We start from the raw sequence: 24,094 nt of genomic DNA, 5'->3' as shown, positions 1-24,094 counted from the left end.
TCATTCAAACAAAAAGAAGTAGATTAAAAACACTTATGACAATAAGAGAGGAGCATAAGTTCCTCTTGCGCTCAAAATCCCCCATGGAGATTTTGAAAAGTTGGCAGGTATGAAACCAGGTTTAAGCCATCATTTTCTCTGAAAAATCCCTGTTCCAAGTCAGGAATATGACAACTGTGTCCATTGGTTCGGTTGGTTGACAAAGTCTAACATTTGATAATTTGATTTTGTCAGTTATTATTGACTTACCCTTTTTGAATTTATCTTAGAGTTCAGTATATTGTTATACTTTTTCACAGGATTCAGATATGATAATGTTTATAATTTTCCTCAATTCCTCTGAAGTTGGAGGATAAGTAAGGGATGGGCTACAGTTAATTTCAACCTTTTCTTACTTTTTTTTACAGGTCCATCTAAGTTTCTCGTTACAAGGTGGTGGAGGTGATGGTAAACAGACAGCTATCCAGTCTGATGTTATCAACATATTCTTACAGAGTGTGGGTGTGGTCCTCACAGATGTACAGGATGTTGTCTTCAAGTATATAAACCTCCTTTAAGGGAACACCTCAAATCCAATATCTTTAACATTTTTACATTGAATTTCACTAAAAGTAACATATTTCTGAAAAAATGTTTTTGATTATATCGGAAAAAATACCCTTTAAGTTGGTGATATTACATCTTTATTTATCAGTATAGATGGTAGACATACTCTTCTTTCAAATGAAAGTAGAAAGTTGACGAAACATGCATACTTTACGGACTTCATTTATTTTGAAAGGAGTAGGTTCAGTAAGGGCCATATTTGGCTCTGATTATTAAGTTCAATGTTTCAAGATAAAAATGTTTTAAGTTGATGAAAAGACATGTGAGAAAGTTAAATAGAACTATTTGTATCAAAGTTTTATTTTATAGCATTGATTTTTTACATCCCAAATAGGTCAAAAATATGGATTTTTGCAAAATTTGACAAAATCTTTGGATTTCAACCAAATTCAGGTCTAGAAAACATAGAGCCCAGGCATTGACAAACTAAATATTCAAGTCAGATATGTTAAATGTCATAAAACTCCTGATGTAAAAAGATCTTTTTGGTCGACGCATGCGCTCTTATGTATCCTGTCCAAGAAAATCAATGGAAATTTAACCGTTTTCAATCAATTTTTGGTGGAAAATCAAAATGAGTGCTATTTGTGACATCATGAATAGAACGCAAGTAGGTAAACTTTAAACAAAAAGGCATGTTTTCCTATCTAGTCCTTGTATTAGCTATGATTCATTGTGATATTGGTCAATAAATAATAATTTGAAATTTTAACTAGAAATAGGGGCCATTTTAGGGCCGTATAGAACCTACTCCTTTTTAGCTCACCTGGCCCAAAGGGCCAAGTGAGCTTTTCTCATCACTTGGCGTCCGTCGTCCGTCGTCCGGCGTCGTCCGTCGTCGGCGTTAACTTTTTACATTTTGAACTTCTTCTAGAGAACCACTGAATGGAATGAAACCAAACATGGCATGAATGTTCCTTATGAGGTGCTGACCAAGTGTTGTTACTTTGTAGCCGATCCATCATCCAAGATGGCCGCCAGCAGGGGACTTAGTTTAACATAGGACCCTATGGGAAATGCATACAAATGACTTCTTTTAGAGAACCACTAAATGGAATAAAACAAAACATGGCATGAATGTTCCTTATGAGGTGCTCACCAAGTGTTGTTACTTTGTAGCCGATCCATCATCCAAGATGGCCGCCAGCGGTGGACTTAGTTTAACATAGGACCCTATGGGAAATGCATACAAATGACTTCTTTTAGAGAACCACTGAATGGAATAAAACCAAACATGGCATGAATGTTCCTTATGAGGTGCTGACCATGTGTTGTTACTTTGTAGCCGATCCATCATCCAAGATGGCCGCCATCGGGGAACTTAGTTTAACATAGGACCCTATGGGAAATACATACAAATGTCTTCTTTTAGAGAACCACTGAATGGAATGAAACCAAACATGGCATGAATGTTCCTTATGAGGTGCTGACCAAGTGTTGTTACTTTGTAGCCGATCCATCATCCAAGATGGCCGCCAGCGGGGAACTTAGTTTAACATAGGACCCTATGGGAAATACATAAAAATGTCTTCTTTTAGAGAACCACTGAATGGAATGGAACCAAACATGGCATGAATGTTCCGTATGAGATGCTGACCAAGTGTTGTTACTTTGCAGTCGGTCCATCATCCAAGATGGCCGCCAGCGGGGGACTTAGTTTAACATAGGACCCTATGGGAAATGCATACAAATGACTTCTTTTAGAGAACCACTGAATGGAATAAAACCAAACATGGCATGAATGTTCCTTATGAGGTGCTAACCATGTGTTGTTACTTTGTAGCCGATCCATCATCCAAGATGGCCGCCATCGGGGAACTTAGTTTAACATAGGACCCTATGGGAAATACATACAAATGTCTTCTTTTAGAGAACCACTGAATGGAATGAAACCAAACATGGCATGAATGTTCCTTATGAGGTGCTGACCAAGTGTTGTTACTTTGTAGCCGATCCATCATCCAAGATGGCCGCCAGCGGGGGACTTAGTTTAGCATAGGACCCTATGGGAAATACATAAAAATGTCTTCTTTTAGAGAACCACTGAATGGAATGGAACCAAACATGGCATGAATGTTCCGTATGAGATGCTGACCAAGTGTTGTTACTTTGCAGTCGGTCCATCATCCAAGATGGCCCCCAGCGGGGGACTTAGTTTTACATAGGACCCTTTGGGAAAAACATAAAAATGTCTTCTTTTAGAGAACCAATAAATGGAATGGAACCAAACATGGCATGAATGTTCCTTATGAGATGTTGACCAAGTGTTGTTACTTTGCAGCCGATCCATCATCCAAGATGGCCGAAAGCGGGGGACTTAGTTTTAACATAGGACCCTATGGGAAATACATACAATTGTCTTCTTTTAGAGAACCACTGAATGGAATTGAACCAAACATGGCATGAATGTTCCTTATGAGTTGCTGACCAAGTGTTGTTACTTTGCAGTCGATCCATCATCCAAGATGGCCGCTAGGGGGGGGGCTTAGTTTAACATAGGACCCTATGGGAAATACATACAAATGTCTTCTTTTAGAGTACCACTGAATGGAATGAAACCAAACATGGCATGAATGTTCCTTATGAAGTGCTGACCAAGTGTTGCTACTTTGTTGCCGATTTACTGTTCAAGATGGCCACCAGGATATTTTATTAAATAACGGGACCAATATTAATCAAAATTTGGCCTCAATCATTATTTGGGTATCTGTTATGATTTTTATCTATCTTTACATGATTTCTAAAACCAAAGTAGAGTCAGGTGAGCGACACAGGCTCTTGAGAGCCTCTAGTTTAAGTATAAATATAATGCTGAGATGTTAAACACTTAAGGTCAATTTTATACCAGTTGTTTTTTAGCATGAAGGTTTTTAAAAGTCCTGTCTTCAATAAATCAAAAACATTTGTTCTATTTATAGATTGGGATATTTCCAGAGAGAACATAAATTTTATAACCAGAGTCAGATGACCGGTGAAATGACCAGACATTATGCATCACAGGTTTGTTACTGAAAATAAATCACAAATTCTGATTTCTTATTTTTATAAAGTTACATGTATATAAATGTGTAACTTAGATGATTGTATTACAAGAAACCATTAGGAACTGTGAACTGATTTATAAATACAGAAAACTGAATTAAAACACATTTGAATATAACATGTAAGAGAAAAAAATCAAGTAAATCTATACAGGGTTTGTAAAGAAAAGTAGGAAACTAGCGCAGACTCTTTTTTTCTTTTGAAATATGAATTTTATAAAAATTCATGCATACAGTAGATTAGAATTGTTATGGCGTAATGATTTATCAGAAAAACAAACGATGTCCTTTGATTTTTTTGTCCTTGGTTTACTGGCTTATTTATTTGCCCGCTTATTTTATTATACCCCACACAACGAGTTGTGGAGGGTATAATGTTTTTGACCCGTCCGTCTGTCTGTCCGTTCGTCAGTCCGTCAGTCCTTTTTCTTGTCATCGCAACTCCTCTCAAACCACACAACAGAATTTCACGAAACCTTTTTAGATAATAAGGACATACTATGTAGTTGTGCATATCGACAGGAAATTACGATTCAATTTTTTTTCTAGGAGTTACGCCCCTTTGAACTTATTTACTTTAAGGTACTACTGCAACAGATTGTCATCGCAACTCCTCTCAAACCACACAACAGAATTTCATGAAACCTTTTCAGATAATAAGGACATACAACGTAGATGTGCATATCGACAGGAAATTACGATTCAATTTTTTTTCCAGGACTTACGCCCCTTTGAACTTATTTGCCCAATATACTACTGCAACCTTTTTTCATCGCAACTACTCTCAAACCACACAACAGAATTTCATGAAACCTTTTCAGATAATAAGGACATACTACGTAGATGTGCATGTCGACAGGAAATTACGATTCAATTTTTTTTCCAGGAGTTACGCCCCTTTGAACTTATTTGCCCAATATACTACTGCAACCTTTTGTCATCGCAACTCCTCTCAAACCACACAACAGAATTTCATGAAACTGTGTAGATAATAAGGACATACTATGTAGATGTGCATATTGACAGGAAATTATGATTCAATTTTTTTTTCTGATACAATTTTTTTTTCTTACACTTATTTTATTTCTCCAATGACAATGTGGGGACGTGGGGTATGTGAGCGTGCTCACTAAGGTTCTTTAATTTATATTAAAAATGAACGAATTGCTCAGAAGTGTACAGTTTGGCTTAAATCCAGATTTTGTATAGATGTTAATACAGTTATAATTTATTGTATCATTATTATTATTAATATAATACTCAAAATTGACAACAACACTTCAAATGGTCTGCAATAATATTTGCTATGGTCTACATGACAACCCTGCATACCAAGGTATCCACTTCAGGGACTCTATCGAAATGATTCACACAGGCGTTGGTTCACCAAACAGAGTTTAATTTATTATTATTATTAAAATAAATTGTAATATGCAATCTGTTATTTCTAATTGTAGGCCATAAAACAGATGTATGTGTTAGTATTAGGACTAGATGTATTAGGTAATCCGTTTGGATTGATCAGAGGAATGGCAGAGGGTATAGAGGATCTCTTCTATGAACCTTACCAAGTAAGTATGTGTTAGTATTAGGACTAGATGTATTAGGTAATCCATTTGGATTGATCAGAGGAATGGCAGAGGGTATAGAGGATCCCTTCTATGAACCATACCAAGTAAGTATGTGTTAGTATTAGGACTAGATATCTGTATTAGGTAATCCATTTGGATTGATCAGAGGAATGGCAGAGGGTATAGAGGATCTCTTCTATGAACCTTACCAAGTAAGTATAAATAAAACGCTGACATAATGTTTATGTCCAAATTCTAAAAGATGAGCCAGAAATTTCACTATCATTCTCTTAATTTATTATACACAGTGTCTTTGTCTTTGTAGATGACATCCTGACCAATCCGAAAGTCTAAAACTCTTGATTTCCAACAAAGCAACCCAATTGATTAAAAATTCTGGAAATTTTATAAAAAGTATACAGGTTAAAACTGAACTTGGTTAATATAAATTTTGCTTTTTTAAGTATTGCAAAACCTTATTCAACAGAATCCCACTTTTCAAAAAATTTTGGAAGTAATGTAGTAATATACAATGAAGAGTTTTTCTGATGATAGCAATACAAAAAAACTTGAATATTATATTGAAACAAGAATTGAAATTTAGTAGAAACCTTTGACTTATAATGGAATGACTTTTTGATACGACAGATTTTTATCCCAAATTTACTTTTTGAAAGAAAAGCCAATAGTCAGAGGTAGTGTGAATATTTGGAAATTTATGTAGAATTTTTGATATATATTTTAGGGAGCTATACAGGGTCCTGAAGAGTTTGCTGAAGGTCTGGCTCTCGGTGTAAGAAGTCTTTTTGGGCATGCTGTTGGTATGTATAATAATACAAATACATTTAGGGAGCTACCATTTGATTTTTAGGGGGGGGGGGGGGGGGGGGGGCTGGGATGAAATTTGAAAAAAAGGCAGGACAGGAGTTTTGAGTAAAAAAAAGGGGAGGATGAACTACTTGGCAAAAAAAAAAAGCAGGATGACAATTGATGTAAAAAAAGTCAGGATTAACTAATAAAAAAAAAGACAGGACTGAATAGAGTAAAAAAAGAAAAGGCAGGACAGAGATTACAACTAAAAAAGAATGCAGGACAAAATTTTTCATCCTAGCCCCCATAAAAATCAAATGATAGCTCCCTTAGCTGACTACCTCAATGAGATGACTAGTACTGAACTACCACTTGCTACATGAATCTTTATAAAAATAGATGAGATCTAGTTTTTTAATCACCTATGTTAAGAATATAAAATACAGAAAATAACTTTTAACAATCCAATTATGTACTAGGTCATTTATCAACAGATCAAAGTGGATATTGGAATATAAATGTAGGGGAATATTCAGTAAATTTTCAATATGACATCAACACAAAGACAAAAATAATAAAAACACATCTAGAGGGCAAATTATGTTCTTCAAACTCTAGATAATTCTGAGTCTGCAAAATCATAGGAGAGAATGTAAAATTTTTAAATTGTTGACTTTGTCACCATGAAGATAAAATGTTATAGGTCCTTTGGGAACTTATTTATTATTTTATCAATTCCTAGGTGGAGCTGCAGGAGCTGTATCCAGAATTACTGGTGCCCTGGGTAAAGGTATAGCAACATTAACCTTGGACGATGATTACCAGAAGAAACGGAAGGAAGCTATGAACAAACGTCCAGCCAATGTCAGAGAAGGATTTGCCAGAGGTGGTAAAGGACTAGTTATGGTAAGCAATTGTTTAAATTTCATTCACTTTTCAAGACAAATGTATGGCATTAATTAAATATGTAAAATTTGTAAGAAGTCAATTGTGTGATAAACAAATTTTGTTACTGGTTTCAACAGTGGACCAAGTTTTACTAGGGCTTTTAAATTAGTTTTTGATTCCTGACAAATATTTTATGCTCAGTTGCCAAAAAAAAATAATTTTAAAACTTATTTATTTGTCTTTATTATAGAAGTATAATTTTTTATACCCCGGCTTTTAAAAAGTGGGGATATACTGTTTTACCTCTGTCTGTCCATCCGTCCCATGAATATTTTTCGTCGCATCTTTCTGAGGAATTACATCATAAGGATTTCTAAAATTTGGTTTCAGGGTTTATTTAAGTCAGCTATACTGTGTGATGCGTTTTCAGATTCATCTCTCAACAACTTCCTGTTTACAGAACATTTGCATATTTTTACACTATTTAACTTGTCCAGTTGCGGCAGGGGTATCATCAGTGAGCAGTAGCTCGCAGTTTCACTTGTTTTTCATATTTTATTGTGTATCAGAACAACTTGTCTGCAAAACATTATGTGTCATATCTTTAAAAAAATGTCCTGAAAATTCTAAAATCATTTGACAAGTAAGACTTTCCCCCCTGGAAAAAAATGTCACTGCCTCTCTTTGCTTCCCCTCTTCTCTTCATCTGTCTGAGTTGAATATGTTTTGTAATAGCAGAATTCCTGAATGTATATAGACAATATTTTCAGGGCTGTTCCATAAAAACATACTAGGACCCAGGGAAGGCACTTTCAAATCTCAACTATGGGTGGGTGTCATCTATGTTTTTGCATAGTGGAAATGTAAGTGAATTTGCCTCTATAGGTGGTTACCCCATTTTTAAAGTGCCTTCCCTGGGTACCATGTATGTGTTAATGGAACAGCCCTCACAACCAACAATGAATAACATTCAAACCAGTTTGTCTTTGTAAACTTAATATATATTATGTATTTATGTTATATCTTTGTAGGGTGTATTTGATGGAGTAACAGGAATTGTGAGGAAGCCTATAGAGGGTGCTCAAACTGAAGGAGTGGGTGGATTTTTCAAAGGTAAATTGTTTTATATATCTCTTTTGTTAATTAATCTGTCATTCTGCAAGGCTAACAGTTGAATGAGAAGTATACAATAATACATACAATATAACAGGAATTTAAAAAGATACTGGATGTACAACAGGCTACAGAAACCACCTACACCAGTCTCCCATGAAAAGTTTGTGTACATTCATTTTATAACAAATTAGTTCAGTAAGATGAACAAGTTTCTCCATTTTGCTTCAGAACATTTTCCTTCAACTTATTTAATGTTTTAAAGTAGTCAATGTAATTATTCACACATTTGCCATTTTCCACAGGTTTGGGTAAAGGTTTGGTTGGTGTTGTGACGAGACCTACCAGTGGTGTAATAGACTTTGCCAGTAGCTCTTTTGAAGGCATTAAAAGGTAAATTATCCGTAATTGTTGCATTGTTTTATTGGGTGTAAGTCGTTTTAATATCTAATTTGCATTATGTGTTATATAATTAAATGTAAAAGTAATACAAAAATATGGATAAAAGGAGATGTTGGGTATGCATCAATGAGATAGCAAGGGTAATGTTGTAAATAAATTGAACAGGGACTAAAAAAAATATGAAATTTCTAAAAGGAGAAAAACATTTCAGATATGACTTAAGACCATTACCAATGGCAATCTTGCTGTGCCACCCTTGAATAAATGAATTTTTTTTAATATTTTGAACATTTATTAATCTAACTGCACATGGAAATTTTTGTTATGATAATTCTCAGATTCTATAGAAAGGAATGTTATGATATTTGATCTGGAACTTTTATAATGTTGTGTCGTACTGTGTAAGCAATTTTCAGATATGTCTGGTAGTACTTCCTGTTTGATACTTTGCATTTTTATCATACCCACTTAGGAAGTAATTGTACATTATTATCTGTTAAATATTGGGGTAAACTTTGCACAACATTACATGCAACTTCTTGTTTTATTTATTTCTAAATTATCAGAATGTTATTTCACTTTATAGAATAGCAGACATGTCAGTTGAGGTCAGAAGATTAAGAAATCCCAGAATCTTCAGCGCTGATAAAATAATACGACCATACAACAGACGTGAAGCTGATGGCTACATGATCTTACAGGTAAGTTATAAGAATGTGGTACTGTAAATTCAGAAATTATTGTGAGGTTTTTATTAATGCAAATAATGCGATTGCATGAGTATTGCAATAATTTAATTTTGGATGTAATGCGTCTTCTGATTGGCTGACGTTATTTTGTTTATCAGCTCATAGACATAATTTTGTCATGTGACCGTGACGTCATCAATGTTTTTTCATGGTTTACTCTGGTTTAAAATGGAATTTAGAATTAAATTATAAGAAATGACTGTAATATTTTTTCTGTCTATTTTCGAAATAACATAAAAAATGTGGTCCACACTTTAAAATAACCCGCTATGTGGGTTATTCAGTGTGCACCACATTTTTTATGTTATTTTTTCATAGACAGAAAAAATATTACAGTCATTCCTTAAATAATAAGAACTCGCATTATAATATCTAATACATATATTTCTATTCACTTTTTCCTGAAATCACAATAATTAATCTCGCATTTTTTCCAATTTTTCAAAAATCGCAATAATAAACACACGCAATAATTTCTGAATTTACAGCACATTAGATTTAAGGTTAGAAGAATTATCATAAATATGGTTCAGTTCATAGTGTCATTGTGGAAGGAACTGTTTCTTGGTAGCTTGCAGAGTTAAGGAACAAGAGTATCAACAGCCCAGAAGTCAGAAAATTTGGATATTGTTTTATGTAAATTTTATGTTTTTTAATTTATGAACTATTTGAATTTTGAATTTAGAAATGTAATTTAAAACTATTTGAATTTAGAAATGTAATTTAAAACTATTTGAATTTAGGAATGTAATTTAAAACTATTTGAATTTAGGAATGTAATTTAAAACTATTTTAATTTAGGAATGTATCTCCTCATGTATAACCCTTGTCCAGGTTTGGCTATAAATTTGGTCTATTTTCGTTTTATCGTCTCTTCAATGTTTGTGTTAGGTTTTGAATTTTCAAAAATGTTTGCCTTGAGCATCATTGAAGAGAGGTTATGGGCCAAGTGTGCATCTAATGCAGTTAAACGGATACCAGTAATGTCATTAAGTGCAGGATGTTATTCATTTGATGAGGCAACATCATACTTAAGACTTAAAAACTGGTATTTTCTGCTTCTCCATCAGCATGTGGTGTTGAGAAGTAACAGCAAAGATGGGATGCTGACAGAAGGAATAATGTTTTAAGGTCTTGTCAAAATAGCTGAATTATTTAAAAGAATCTGGCTCGGTGCATTTTTTTTGTATAAGGCAGGATTCATATCACATCCACAAGTCCTTGTCAACAGCAACATAGAACAATTAAACAAACATCTATTCATTTATTTCCATTTTTCATTACAGGAGACTGAGAAAGGAAAGTTTGCTTCAACAGATCATTATGTTGCCCATGCAGTGATCAGTAAGGATGGCAGACATGTTCTCATAATAACTGACAAGTAAGTAGCCACAATACAGGTAGTGTTAGAAAATGTTGAATATCATTTTATGTCACAAATTTTGTATTATTTAGCATTTTAAATGTGTTTTCTTAAATTGAATGCCATATTACCGACTTTTAATGCTGTAATTTTTTGACAGGTTACCTACAGGTAAGACATTCTGGTACTTGCACAAGTAAATAAACTCATCATAGATACCAGGATTGAAATTTTGTATTTGCACCAGACGCATGTTTCGTCTACAAAAGACTCATTTGTGAAGCTCGAATAAAAAAAGTTAAAAAGGCCAAATAAAGTACAAAGTTGAAGAGTTTTAAAAGGGGAAACAGTATAGTCAATGTGAATAGATGGGATAGAATTACATACAACTGGTTGAGATTTAATAAAAAATAGTTAAAAAAATAACTCATCAATGATATCAGGCTTAAAACTGTGTATGCCAGGCACACGATTTGTCTACAAAAGACTCATCAGTGACCACAACTCAAAAAAGTTAAAGGTCAAATATAGTTCAAAGTTGAAGAGTATTGAGGACCAAAAATTCCTAATAGTTTTGCCAAATACAGCTAAGGTAATCTATTCCTGAGGTAGAAAAGCCTCTAAGAGCAACTAAAAGAAGTAAAATCATGCTTAAAATTTGCACTGATTTTAAGCTTAATTTTACTTTTTTTTAGTTGCTCTTTCTTGACCAAGTGACAGAATGTCTTACCACAGAGTAGGTTACCTGTCGAAAAATTCAAAAGTCTGTAATATGAAAATGGTTATTTATTTACCAAGCCTCCCCTCGAACCTCAATAATAAGATGTAACACCAAAATTTAAAGTAAAGAAATTTAAAATAATTACTTGTAAATAACAGTCAGTATATTACGGATGTAAACATGTTATCACTTATATTCTGTTTTGTAGGAGAGTTATATATGCTAACCGAGGTGAGATATTTGGTCACTGGGATGCTGAATGGTCCTATACCTGGGGTGAGATTAAAGAGACACCTAAAAGAAATCCAAAAGGCATTGAAATTGTACTGAAGGTAAGTATCTCTTACTGTAGTCCAGGGATAGGGGTGGGATAGTTAATGGTCGTATACCTGGGGAGAAATCAAAGAGACTCCAAAAAGAAATCCAAAAAGCATTGAAATTGTACTGAAGGTAAATATCTCCTACTCTGATTCAGGGATAGGGGTGTGAGATACAGATTTATATGTACAAAATAGTATATATATATGAGGGAGTTAGGAGGGCTGTCATCCAGAATTCCAGAGAAAATAATATGTTCCTTCCCGCATAACGATATAATAAAATCCATAATTCTTTTAACTGGCTATTCCCGAATTCCTGACGATTTAAACAGCTCAATCCTGAACTTCTGAAAAAGGTTTTGCCGCCCTTCATATATTGAAGGGGCAGTTTGTTACATTTTAAGAGTTTGGGGTTGTTGAGAAGAGTCACATCTAGAATGAGATTAATGGTACCAGTACTCCAAGACATAAACAAAAAAACAGAGAAATTATACTGATATATGCTATATAAAAGGGGAAACAGTATAGTCAATGTGAATAGATGGGATAGAATTACATACAACTGGTTGAGATTAAATAAAATATACTTTAAAAAATAACTCATCAATGCTACAAGGCTTAAAATTGTGTATGCCAGACACATGATTTGTCTACAAAAGACTCATCAGTGACGCACAAATCAAAAATGTTAAAGGCCAAATAAAGTTCAAAGTTGAAGAGCATTGAGGATAAAAATTTTGTAATGGTTTGCCAAATACAGCTAAGGTAATCTATTCCTGGTGTGAGATGAAAAAAAAAGACATTACCAGACCCGAGATAAACAATGCATTCAAATGGGTGAGATAAAAAAAAATACATCTTGTGGTCAATATAATGTCTTCAATAATAAACTAGTGCTAAATCACCATATCAATAAAAGTCTTGTATAGGAATATATATGGTTTACTAATTCACAAAACAACATATTTGTTTACCAAAGTTTTCATGGTGCATCTTCCTTTTTTATAATAGATTTAATGTTTATCTCCTACAGGAAAAAGAAAAGAGAAAGTTTCCATTTGGAAGTAGTTCTGCAAAGAAAGATGTCCATATATTTAATACGCAAACTGCTGATGTGAGTCAATAAAAATAATGAGAAGTTTTGTTCCTTATCGTCTCAGCTTTTTAATGGTAAAATTAGCAAAATCCACTACTACTGTGGATTCATCTATTTTAGTGGGTTCTAATTTTTGTGGATTGAAGAAAAATTGTATGTACTTAGCTATTTGATTTTGTGGTTTTGCAAAAGCTTGCATATTATGAGCTTGTGTGCTAGTGACCTACATGTAGTACAATATAAACTGGGCCAGTAAATCATACCTGCCAACCTCTGAAACCTTCAAAGAGGAGATCTCCCTCTCATCTATAACAGAGTCTCATAAATCATAACATTCCATATTTTAATTTAGTTGTGAGTCTCACACTAAGCATGATTAAGAACGTCGTACAGACCACCAGAAGCAACCAAAAAATTGATTGAACATAATGTGCACAATAAAGATTCATTGTGCCGAGTGAACTTGGTCGTAAAATTTTTAATTTTTCATCCAATCTGCTTGAAATTCGTAGTTATATTTCTACTTCTTTACACTGTCGCTTGGTCCAGACAAAGACCTCTATCTTGTTGGAGTTGGCATAGCAGAAATGATTTTCGATTACTTATAAATTGAACATAAAAACTACTGCCCAAAGTTTTCAAAAGATCTCCAGAGAAATACAAACGCGGGTCATTCCGGGTTAAAATATCTAAAAGCAGGAGATTTTATGCTCCCGCAAGGGAGAACACCTGCAAGTGGGAGAATTCCGGAATTTCGTCGTTTGCACGGGAGACTCCTGCTCAAAACGAGAGGAATTTTCTAACCTGGTATATCATATTAAGTCAATAGCACACTATTAACAAATTTATCTTACCAACTATTTTAATATAGGGAATTTTGACGTAGTTGTAAACTTTGATACCACAATTTTAACACAACATGAAACAGAACATACAATTATTTACAGTGAGAAAGTCAGTGTCACTAAGACATGTTTTTTGTCGAAAAGCACAAACAGAAAGTAATTATTTATGTTTACAATGTACGTAAACTTGAGAACAACACTGTTTTGTTTTTAAAAGGAATGTAAATCTACTACATGCTGCTAACCATGTTTTTAACATAAAACGTATCCATTGACCATGTATTTAGAATATAACAAGCCCACTGACCTAATTTTAAATATACAGGGTTCCCATATGTTGGCTTTTAACCAATGATATGGTCCGGGTACACAGTTATCGTCCTTTGATTTTCGTTGTCCAGGAATATAGTCCCTAGTGTGGACAGTGTGTTACTTGTTGATTTTTTTTATACCCCTTCCAAATTTATTTCTCCATGTTTTATGACTCAAATCGTAAGTAGGGGGGTGAAATGACACTGTAAACAAATTTGGGTCATGAATTTTAAAGTAAAGTAGTGATTTGGTCCAGCTGAAAAATGTTAAAAATTAGCACTTCGGAAGCTGTCAAAAGATTTGAAGACCCCCTTAACATGAAATTGTCCATATTTTGAGTTAGAGCCGATGAAGTTTTCTATAATTTTGATATAATTTGTCCCAAAAGTAGTACAACACACTGTAAAAATATTATTGAGAAAGCGCAGGTGGGATTTTTTTAATTTTCATTTATTGTCTAAAAGAAATGCACTATGAAATAACTGTGTACCCGGACCTAAGAGGTGAAATCAGGAAATATAGAATCTGTACTTTGGCAACTTCCCTGAATGATTTGATGGTGTCAATTTATCAAATAGCATAAAACTAAAGGATTTAAACTTTTATTTGATAGAATTTCTGCAAAAATGACCAATTTTGGCATTTTATGGTCAAAATAAGCATTTCATAGCTTTTTCAATTTTGATGCATAAGTGGCATTCTGACTTTCTATCTGACAGGTTTTTATGTGTCAATATTTGTGTTTCTATGCTTCAATCCAGTTGTATTACTCATTTGTGAACTCTGAATCTACAGAAAAGAAGATTATCTCAGACAATATTTGCAAAATGTGTTGTATATATGACCCTCGTCTAACGCCCTGTTTGGATCAAGTTAAATGTGAGGAGCTTGGAACATAAAAGTTGAAGTCCATTATAAAGACCTCACTAAATGTGTATAAAAAGCACTTAACAATGTCTGTTGTACCTGTTTTATGTCACATAATATCTTTCTTTTCTTCTGTAGGATAGCAAGTGGTTCAAATATAAGCCTGTTGAGACTAAAATTGCATGCATGTTTTTCACTAAAAAGTGAAAAATCTTTGTATCAGACCATACTGTCTGCAAAAAAAGTTGAATGCAAGAGTCTTTTTGTGCTCAGATTTATTGTATCATGTCACCTGAGTATAGAAATGATAGAAAAGATACAAAATTTTATTTCCTATAGCTTCAATATGCATTTTTAAATGTAAATATGTGATACGGCCTAAATTGACCCTAAATTATTTTCAGTCTTACTTGGCCTAAGACCCTTTTAAACTAATGTGATATGTTATTTGTAAGTTTTCTTTCCATTTAAAGTACATTAAATACATATGTAAGGATTATTTATAACCAAAAAGCTTTACAAATTTAAAATTGCTGGAAAATATTACATCTTTATGTAAGGCCTCCCTTCATTGGAAAACCTCTATTTTTAGCCACAGGCTCATATAAATTTGACTTTTTAATAATTATGATAAGTCTGATAAATCAAATGAGTACTCTATTGCTTTTAATACATAATATATTATATATTAAGGCATTTCAAAAGTATTTTTTTGCAATATTTTAATTTTTTAAGCCCCAAATGTTGATAGTTGAAAATTTTCAATTTTAACGTCTAAATTTAACACGCAAAGTTGAATATAGAATTAGTCATATTGTCTATAATATATATCCTATTGCCATGAAACTTTGTAAGCAGTCTTATAATTTAATAAGCTTTGGTCATACCAAGTTTCATTAAGATTGGTCAACTTTTTCTACCCTATTAGGTCCGGGTACACAGTTATCGTCCTTTGATTTTCGTTGTCCAGGAATATAGTCCCTAGTGTGGACAGTGTGTTACTTGTTGATTTTTTTTATACCCCTTCCAAATTTATTTCTCCATGTTTTATGACTCAAATCGTAAGTAGGGGGGTGAAATGACACTGTAAACAAATTTGGGTCATGAATTTTAAAGTAAAGTAGTGATTTGGTCCAGCTGAAAAATGTTAAAAATTAGCACTTCGGAAGCTGTCAAAAGATTTGAAGACCCCCTTAACATGAAATTGTCCATATTTTGAGTTAGAGCCGATGAAGTTTTCTATAATTTTGAAATAATTTGTCCCAAAAGTAGTACAACACACTGTAAAAATATTATTGAGAAAGCGCAGGTGGGATTTTTTTAATTTTCATTTATTGTCTAAAAGAAATGCACTACGAAATAACTGTGTACTCGGACCATATTCCCAGAAGATGTATAGAAGGTATTAAAGACACAATCCTTTGTTCTGGTATCCCACGAATAATAATGAATGAGTTGCTGGAGAGAAGTGTAGATTTTGTAATATTTAAATATATGTGTTATTATTTATTACAATAATCATTTATAAGAATGGGCTTGCATTTTGACAATGAAAATTTGTTTCTTTGTTTGTTGTTTTTATTTTTTTTGGGGGGACGTGCTTGTTCTATTTTAGATTTATTATTTTCTTCAGTTAAATGTCTGTGTCTTTGAAGAACCTAACTATTGGGTTTATGATTTGTCCGCCTACTGAATAAATTCAGTACGGGTGAAATATTTGCCACTGGACATTAAGCAAACAACAATCACTAAATCATGCTTTCTTTTTTTTTAGTATGTCCATGGAAAAATAGTAGAAGCAATGAACAGACATAAATAAAAGGAGAAAAATCCACGGAAAAAGATTGGAATTCTATGGAATATGGACATAAAAGGAAAAGAATATTCATTTCATACTATATCTAACTATGTAGTGTTAAAGAGATTGTTAACTTGCCTAATATGTGAATACTCTGTAAAATACACAAAGTAGATGTAAAATACATATAGTATATCTAAAATACACATAGTATATTTTTGGTGGATTATTAGATCCATGCAGCTCAATATATGTGCTTTTAATTTTTTCTAAGGTTGATGGAATTTGCATAATATATCTGCTTCTCACATATTTAGATTTTGGCTTAAATTTCTTGAAACAAAAAGAAATTTAATTGCTATTAAAGGAGCAAGTTTAACTTTTATTAAACTTTGTATCAAGAATGTGAGTATGATTTATGTGTATATTTGTAATATTAAGTTTAATTAGATATAACGTCTCAGTATCTAGTCTGTGTAGTCCCCTATGATTGTTATATATGTTATTATATTACTTGTTTGTAAGGAGTAGTGTTTGAATTATATACATACATGTATTTGCTAGAATGGGTTCAATATATTTTTTTTTCAAATTCATCCAATATAAATTTCCTGAGAGCACCAATTAAAAATTTCTGCATCTTACCAGCATAAATTACTAACCAACCAATTGTTGTAAGTAAAAGAAATGTGATATTAACAATGTGGTTAACATCGTTTGAGAGTAGAAATACATGGTATAGTCTATCCTTCTAAGGGCTACCACTTCAACAAAAGAATGTTGGCATTATGAGGAGAGGTCAAATAAAAAAGGGGTTGCTTTTTAAATTAGGGTTTACCATATAAGAAAACTGGCATTATTAAAGGGCTGGCCTCTTTTATATGGGGTTAAATACACGGCAAAATACTCTTTGATTAGGGGCCTTAATACAAGGGAGAGTTCTCTAGCTCTAGTGCTTGAATGTATTCTTTTATATAATGTGTCAATATCTGTACTGTCATGAGGGTATTGAAAATTTTCCTTATGCTGAATCAAGCATTTTGGATAAAATGTTTCATTTTTTGGCTTGCTTTTCCTAGAACCAGATGAGCAATGTGATTTAGGCATAGAACTACTGGGCTGTTTTATTAAATATGACATACAATGAGCAAGCCTAATTTACCAGTAGGTTTTGTCATTTGAAAAAATATCCTGTTTCTCTGGCCTTTGCCTGCATATCTCATAATGTGTTACACCAAGAATTATATGCATGAATAGAATTACTTTTAGCTCACCTGGACAATGGACAATGTTAGATATGCTAACACCTGGTATCCTTGTTCATATTCAATATATTTTCTGATGAAACCACAGATTTAAACAATACTTGACCTCAATTGTTCCTTTGAATAGGTCTTCTGACAGAAAATGTATTTTTTCTATATTCCCCCCCCCCCCCCCCCCCCCCCCCCCCCCCCCGCAAACAAAGTTTTGGGTGGCATATAATCACCCTGTTCCGTCGTCTGTCCAGTTGTCTGCTGATGTGCCTTGATAGAGCAACTCCTTCTAAACAGTAAGAAGAGGCTTGAGAAACAGGAATTAACTTTTGATCGCCTTGTGTTTTGGTATCTTTTTTTTTTGTTACATATCATTTGTTCCATTCCCCTGTTATAATTTGTTAAGCATTTATATATCTTAGATATAAGCTGTTTGTTCTTTTTATTATTCTTTTATTAAATAAAAGCATTCATTGTTGTAATGCAATTTTTATTTTGTTAATGTATTTTTTGTAAGTTTGGTATTTCAATTATTTTTTTACACAAGGTTGAAATATATTAAAATATTGTCTTGCATGGTTTGTTACTATTGATGCAATTTAATTGACATATAATTCTACAAATTTTGAATAAGTGTTTTGTGGCTTAAATTTTTTATTGTGATTAATTTTAAATTATTATGAAAAAAAGACATGTTTCTCTGTATTGAATTGTGTTTTTATGGTCTGATTTTTTCTCTCTAATTAATATTATATGAGAATTTCAGGTAACCAAATATTTTGTTTAATTTGTATGCTTGAATGTAAACATGTATTTAAAGTGCAATAAATCTATGCTTGTACCAATCTTCTTAGTTGGATTTATTTTTGTTCATGATACTGTAAACTAACTTACTGTCGTTACTTTCGTGAGTAGAAAAATAATGTGAATCTAAATCATCGTGTATATGTCAAACTTGCATCTTCCCTTATAATAATATACTCAGGAAAAATTGAAAATAGTGAAAATAAATCACTGAGGAGTTGGGTAGAAAGGGCTTTATGCGAAATAAAGTATCCATGAAAATTAGTTGGTTTACAGAATTTTACAAGTTAGCTGATATATAATTTTACATACAAGAAAATATCTGCAAAACAATTTTCAAGGACTTGCTATGACATTTGAATGGAGAACAACATCAAAATCCATGTTTCTTATCAATGGGTTAGGGGACAACCATCTTATTTTGTGCGGGACCAGGCAGATTTTTTTCTGAGCAGAATATTTATTATCACCTGCTGCCAGGCGAGCTTTTTCATTCAAAGCAATTATTTTCATCTATGACACATTAATTTCCTGCATTTTGTTTGCAGAATATTCATTTTCATCCTGTCATTGGCACAGTTATTCTTTTCAGTTCTTACAAACCAGCAACTCTTTTCACAAAAAATCTTACGATTAAAATTGATCGTAATTTATACTGAAATGTGTATGACTTGCAAGTTTTTTTACTCTTAAGATTTTTTGTGAAAAGAGCAGCAGGATATTCATTTCCAAAAACCTTCTGCCCTCCACCCTCAAACACCCAAAATCAAATGGTCATCCCCTTATGGATTTTTTGTCATGAATTTATGCCATATATCTTGTATTTTATTCCAATATTACAAATTCTCTATGAAGATGAACTATATATATGATGTTTTAAATAGTTAGATTCCTTGACTTTTTAGCTCACCTGGCCTAAAGGGCCATGCAAGCTATTGCCATCACTTGGTGTCCATTGTTTTTGTAATTGTTTTCAAAGACTTTCTCCTCTAAAACTACTGAACCAATTACAACCAAACTTGTGGTAAATAATCCTTATGGTATCTAGTATAAAGTTTGTGTTTTTTATTCTGGTCAATCAACAAACATGAGGTCTGTTCATCCTTTGTCGTAAATATTTTACAAAATCTTCTGTGAAACTTCATACTCAAATGTTGCCACATTTTACCTGAATGTTACTTAGGTCATCTTGTTTAAAACTTGTATTCAGGGATTTGATCCATCAACAAACATGGCCATTGTTGCTAACAATAGTATATAGGGATAAAATGCCATTTTTATTCGAGTGCAAAAAATTTTTGCTGTCGTATATTGGTATCACATCATCGTCGTCACCATCGTCCGAAGACATTTGGTTTCCGGACAGTAACTTTAGTTTATGTATATGGATCTCTATGAAATTTAAGCAAAAGGTTCAATACTACAAAAGGAAGGTTGGGGTTGTTTTTGGGGGTGATGGTCCCAACCGTTTAGGAATTAAGGGCCAAAACAAGCATTTTTCTAGTTTCAGGACAATAACTTGTGTATAAGTATTTTGATTGCTCTGAAATTGTACCACAAGGTTCAATACCACAAGTAGAAGGTTGGGATTCATTTTGGGGGTATTTGCCCAAACCGTTCAGGAATTAGGGGCCAAAAAGGGTCTAAAACAAGCATTTTTCTAGTTTTCAGACAATAACTTGTGTTTAAGTGTATGGATGTCTCTTAATTTGTACCACATTTTACTAAAAGAAAATTTCTTCAAAATTAATTTTTTTGGAAAGGGGGGGGGGTGGGGGTGGAGAGGGGTACATTTTTTTTGGGGGGGTAATTTTTTTTCCTCAAAAGAAAATTCTCTTCAATATTATTTTTTTGGAAGGGGGGGGGGAGGATAAAAATAAATTTGTTTGGGGGGGTCAATTTTTTTTCCTCAAGATTTAAGAAATTGTCAATATTCGAAAGAAAAAAATTGGGGGTCACAATTTATTTTGCTAATTCTTTGTATATAGTCTGAAAACAGATTTACTAAGTATTGTGCAACAGCACAGTGTATTGCACAACAGCAAGAAATCTTCAATTGAATATAAATTCAAATCATACAACCAATTTCAAGTTCTTTGACTACTATATTCAATGTCAGAAACCTATAATGTGTCAAATATTTAATTACAATCTAAATTCAGACCTGTACCAAGCTTGAATATTGTGTCCATTTTTGCCCCAACTGTTCAGGGTTGGACCTCTGCGGTAGTATCAAGCTGCGCTCGGCAAAGCAGTTTATTTATTGGCTTATACTATAAAAACTAAAGCAGTGAAGGCAAACCTGGCATGGGTTGAAATGATGAACAGGTTGCTGTCTTACCCTGCAGAATTTTCAGATAAATCACAACCCATTTTGGAGTTGTTGCCCCTGAAATGACAACTCTGTGTAAATTTTGCAGTTTTTGGTTAATGTCTTTAAAACTATAAGGGATAAAGAGAAATTTTAAACAGTTAAAATTACCAGAACAGTAAGATCAACAAAAGGCAACTTAACAGAAAATGTCAAATGACCCCTTATTGAAGTTAATGCCTTTAAATGATGATTTTTACCTTTTTTCAATTTTTAATGAAACTGTAGTTCTTAGAAGGCATCTTTAAATGTTCAACAAGATATGATCTACAAATATGTCACCATAGATAAGTCGTCAATTGACCCCTAACTAATTTTACTCATTTTTGCATTTTTTGCAAAAAATATAATAGAAATTGTAGAGAGCAATTGTGTTCATCTAAGTAAGATCTACAAATAAGTCACCTTTGCCAAAATTGTCAACTGACTGCTTATAGGAGTTATTGCCCTTAATAGATGGTTTTTATCCAATTTTATACGACCGCCAAAAATTTTTGTGGTCATATATTGGTATGACGTTGGCATTGTCGTCGTCGTCGTCCGAAGACACATTGGTTTCTCGCACTCTAACTTTAGTTTAAGTGAATGGATCTCTATGAAATTTTACCATAAGGTTCAATACCACAAAAGGAAGGTTGGGATTGATTTTGGGGGTTATGGTACCAACAGTTAAGGAATTAGGGGCCAAAAATAAGCATTTTTGTAACTTCCAGACATAAATTGTGTGTTAGTGTATGGATCTCTCTGACATTGTACCACAAGGTTCCATATCACACAGGGAATGCTGGGATTGATTTTGGGGGTAATTGTCTCAAAATATTAGGAATTGGGGGCCAAAAAAGGGGCAAAAAACAAGCATTGTTATAGTTTCATGACAATAACTTGTGTGTAAGTGTATGGATCTTTCTGAAATTGTACTACAAGGTTCCATATCACAAAGGGGAAGCTGGAATTGAGTTTGGGGGTAATTGCCCAAAACGTTTAGGAATAAGGGGCCAAAAATAAGCATTTTTCTAGTTTCAGGACAATAACTTGTGTGTAAGTGTATGGATTTTTATGAAATTGTACTACAAGGTTCCATATCACAAAGGGAAAGCTGGGTTTGAGTTTGGGGGTAATTGCCCTAAATGTTTAGGAATTTGGAGCCAAAAAGGGGCCAAAAACAAGCATTTTTCTAGTTTCCAGACTTGTGTTCAAGTGTATGGATCTCTCTGAAATTGTACTGCAGGTACCATACCACAAAGGGAAGGCTGGGATTGAGTTTGGGGGGTGATGATTCATAAGGGGGTTCAAAAAATTTGGGGGGTGTTTCTTTAAAATTTTCCATTTTAAATTGGTTATTTCTGATTTATATATAAAAGCAAATAATAAAAAAAATGATATGGTTTGAATAGGTAAATTAATTTTTTTAAGTTCTTAGACCACATTCATTCTGTGTCAGAAACCTGTGCTGTGTCAAATATTTAATCACAATCCAAATTCAGTGCTGTATCAAGCTTGAATGTTGTGTCCATACTTGCCCCAACTGTTCAGGGTTCGACCTCTGCGGTCGTATCAAGCTGCGCCCAGCGGAGCATTTTATTTCATTTTAAGCTCACATGGCCCAAAGTTCTATGTGAGCTTTTCTCATCACTTGGCGTCCGTCGTCTGAAGTCTGTCGTTGTCCCTTATCTTTTACAAAAATCTTCTCTGAAACTGCTAGGCCAAATTTACCCAACTTTGCCACAATTATCATTGGGGTATCTAGTTTTAAAAAAGCGTCTGATGATCCTGCCATCCAACCAACATGGCCACCATGGCTGAAAATAGAGGTAAAACGCAAGTTTTGTCTTTTATCTTGAAAACCACTATACATAGAGACAAACTGACGGACAGAAATGTTCACATTGTTGGGATCTACTTTATTTACATTTATGTCAAAACTGTCAGATGACCTCTTATAGAAGTTAATGCCCTTAAATGGTGAATTTTACTATTAGTTTTTTTTTTTATTTTTGCCTATTATCTTGAAAATTCTAGTAGACAGAGAGAATTTTAATAAGCAATAATGATCAGCAAGATAAGATCTACAAGTAAGTCAACATGACCGAAATCGTCAGACTACTCCTTATTGGAGTTTATTGCCCTTAAATGACGATTTATTTTTACCCTTTTTTGTGTTTTTGGCAAAAAGTAAAGAGGGTAGAGAGAAACTGTAAACAGAAAAAAATATCAGCAATACAAGAGCAACAGAAAATGAGATTTTTGTAATGAATTCTATTCTGGCTTACAATGCTGGAGAGAGTTCATTGTTGAAGATGCACATTGACGTAGGTGAGAGTAGCAAGCTCTTTAGAGCCTCTTGTTGCAGAAACCATTACAGATGGAAATTGTAAATAGCAAAGATGTTAAGAACAATAAGATCTACAAATAAGTCAACACGGCTGAAATTGTAAACTGTCCATTTAACCCGTTTTATGACTGTTTTTGCAGAGACAAAGGTAGATCAAACAGTCAAAAAGTTACATTTAGATTTCGAAATATGTTTATAAATTTTTATATAAGATTTCTAAAAATCTGAAATTTTGGTTGTTTTCAGACTTTATTCAGTTGTATGATTTATATGTGCATGATGCTTTGTGTTATTTGTTTTGTATACGTTTTTATATTTGGTAAAAAGCTCATCATGTGAGCTTCCGTTTGTATGTTTTATGCTATGCAAAATCAAATAAAGTTTCTATGTCTATGTAGTAGAGAGAAAAAATGTTCAGCAAAACAGGCTCTACAAATGAGTCAACATGCGCAAACCACTGAGAGGAGTAATTGCCCTTGAAAGATGATGTTTTTTTTTTTCATTTTCCATTTTTGCAGTTTTTGCTCGAACTATAATAGTTAGAGAGAAACTGTTAAAAATAAAAAAAAATTAAGTACAATAAGATCTACAAATCAGTCTTATTGCTGAAGTTGTCAATCGACTCCTTATAGAAGTTATTTCCCTTGACTGATGATTTTTTTTATCCATGTTTTTGCATTTTTGTCAAAAACTATCAAAGTTAAAGAGAAATTTTCAAAAGAAAAAAAAAGATAAGCAAAACAAGATCTACAAATAAGCAACTATAACTGATTGCAATAAAAGAAGAAAAAAAATATTTCAAAATGGCATATGAAACTGATGTAATTTT

The 24,094-nt window shown here is 33.2% G+C and overlaps 1 protein-coding gene across 11 annotated transcripts in view; it reads left to right on the top strand.

The window, feature by feature from the left end:
* LOC127722146 (intermembrane lipid transfer protein VPS13A-like) overlaps positions 1 to 18,604 on the top strand; it is a 174,748-nt gene extending 156,144 nt beyond the window's left edge. For 10 of the 11 annotated variants that reach the window (XM_052228992.1, XM_052228991.1, XM_052228998.1 and 7 more), the window contains 12 exons: positions 408 to 538; positions 3,525 to 3,606; positions 5,105 to 5,218; positions 5,964 to 6,039; positions 6,771 to 6,934; positions 7,948 to 8,029; positions 8,335 to 8,422; positions 9,018 to 9,132; positions 10,467 to 10,561; positions 11,473 to 11,596; positions 12,618 to 12,698; positions 16,479 to 18,604. In XM_052228992.1, the coding sequence (XP_052084952.1) occupies positions 408 to 538; positions 3,525 to 3,606; positions 5,105 to 5,218; positions 5,964 to 6,039; positions 6,771 to 6,934; positions 7,948 to 8,029; positions 8,335 to 8,422; positions 9,018 to 9,132; positions 10,467 to 10,561; positions 11,473 to 11,596; positions 12,618 to 12,698; positions 16,479 to 16,523 (1,197 nt within the window). In that variant the 3' untranslated portion in view covers positions 16,524 to 18,604. Of the gene's footprint in view, positions 1 to 407; positions 539 to 3,524; positions 3,607 to 5,104; positions 5,219 to 5,362; positions 5,431 to 5,963; positions 6,040 to 6,770; positions 6,935 to 7,947; positions 8,030 to 8,334; positions 8,423 to 9,017; positions 9,133 to 10,466; positions 10,562 to 11,472; positions 11,597 to 12,617; positions 12,699 to 16,478 lie in introns of all 11 variants that reach the window. The other variant, XM_052228989.1, reaches the window with a different exon arrangement.
* The last annotated feature ends 5,490 nt before the right edge of the window (positions 18,605 to 24,094 follow it).

The sequence above is a fragment of the Mytilus californianus genome, unplaced genomic scaffold, assembly GCF_021869535.1.
Source record: "Mytilus californianus isolate M0D057914Y unplaced genomic scaffold, xbMytCali1.0.p SCAF_12, whole genome shotgun sequence".
Taxonomy (NCBI): Eukaryota; Metazoa; Mollusca; class Bivalvia; order Mytilida; family Mytilidae; genus Mytilus; species Mytilus californianus.
Note: the sequence above shows the minus strand (reverse complement) of the source record. Positions and strands in the feature narration are given on the sequence as shown.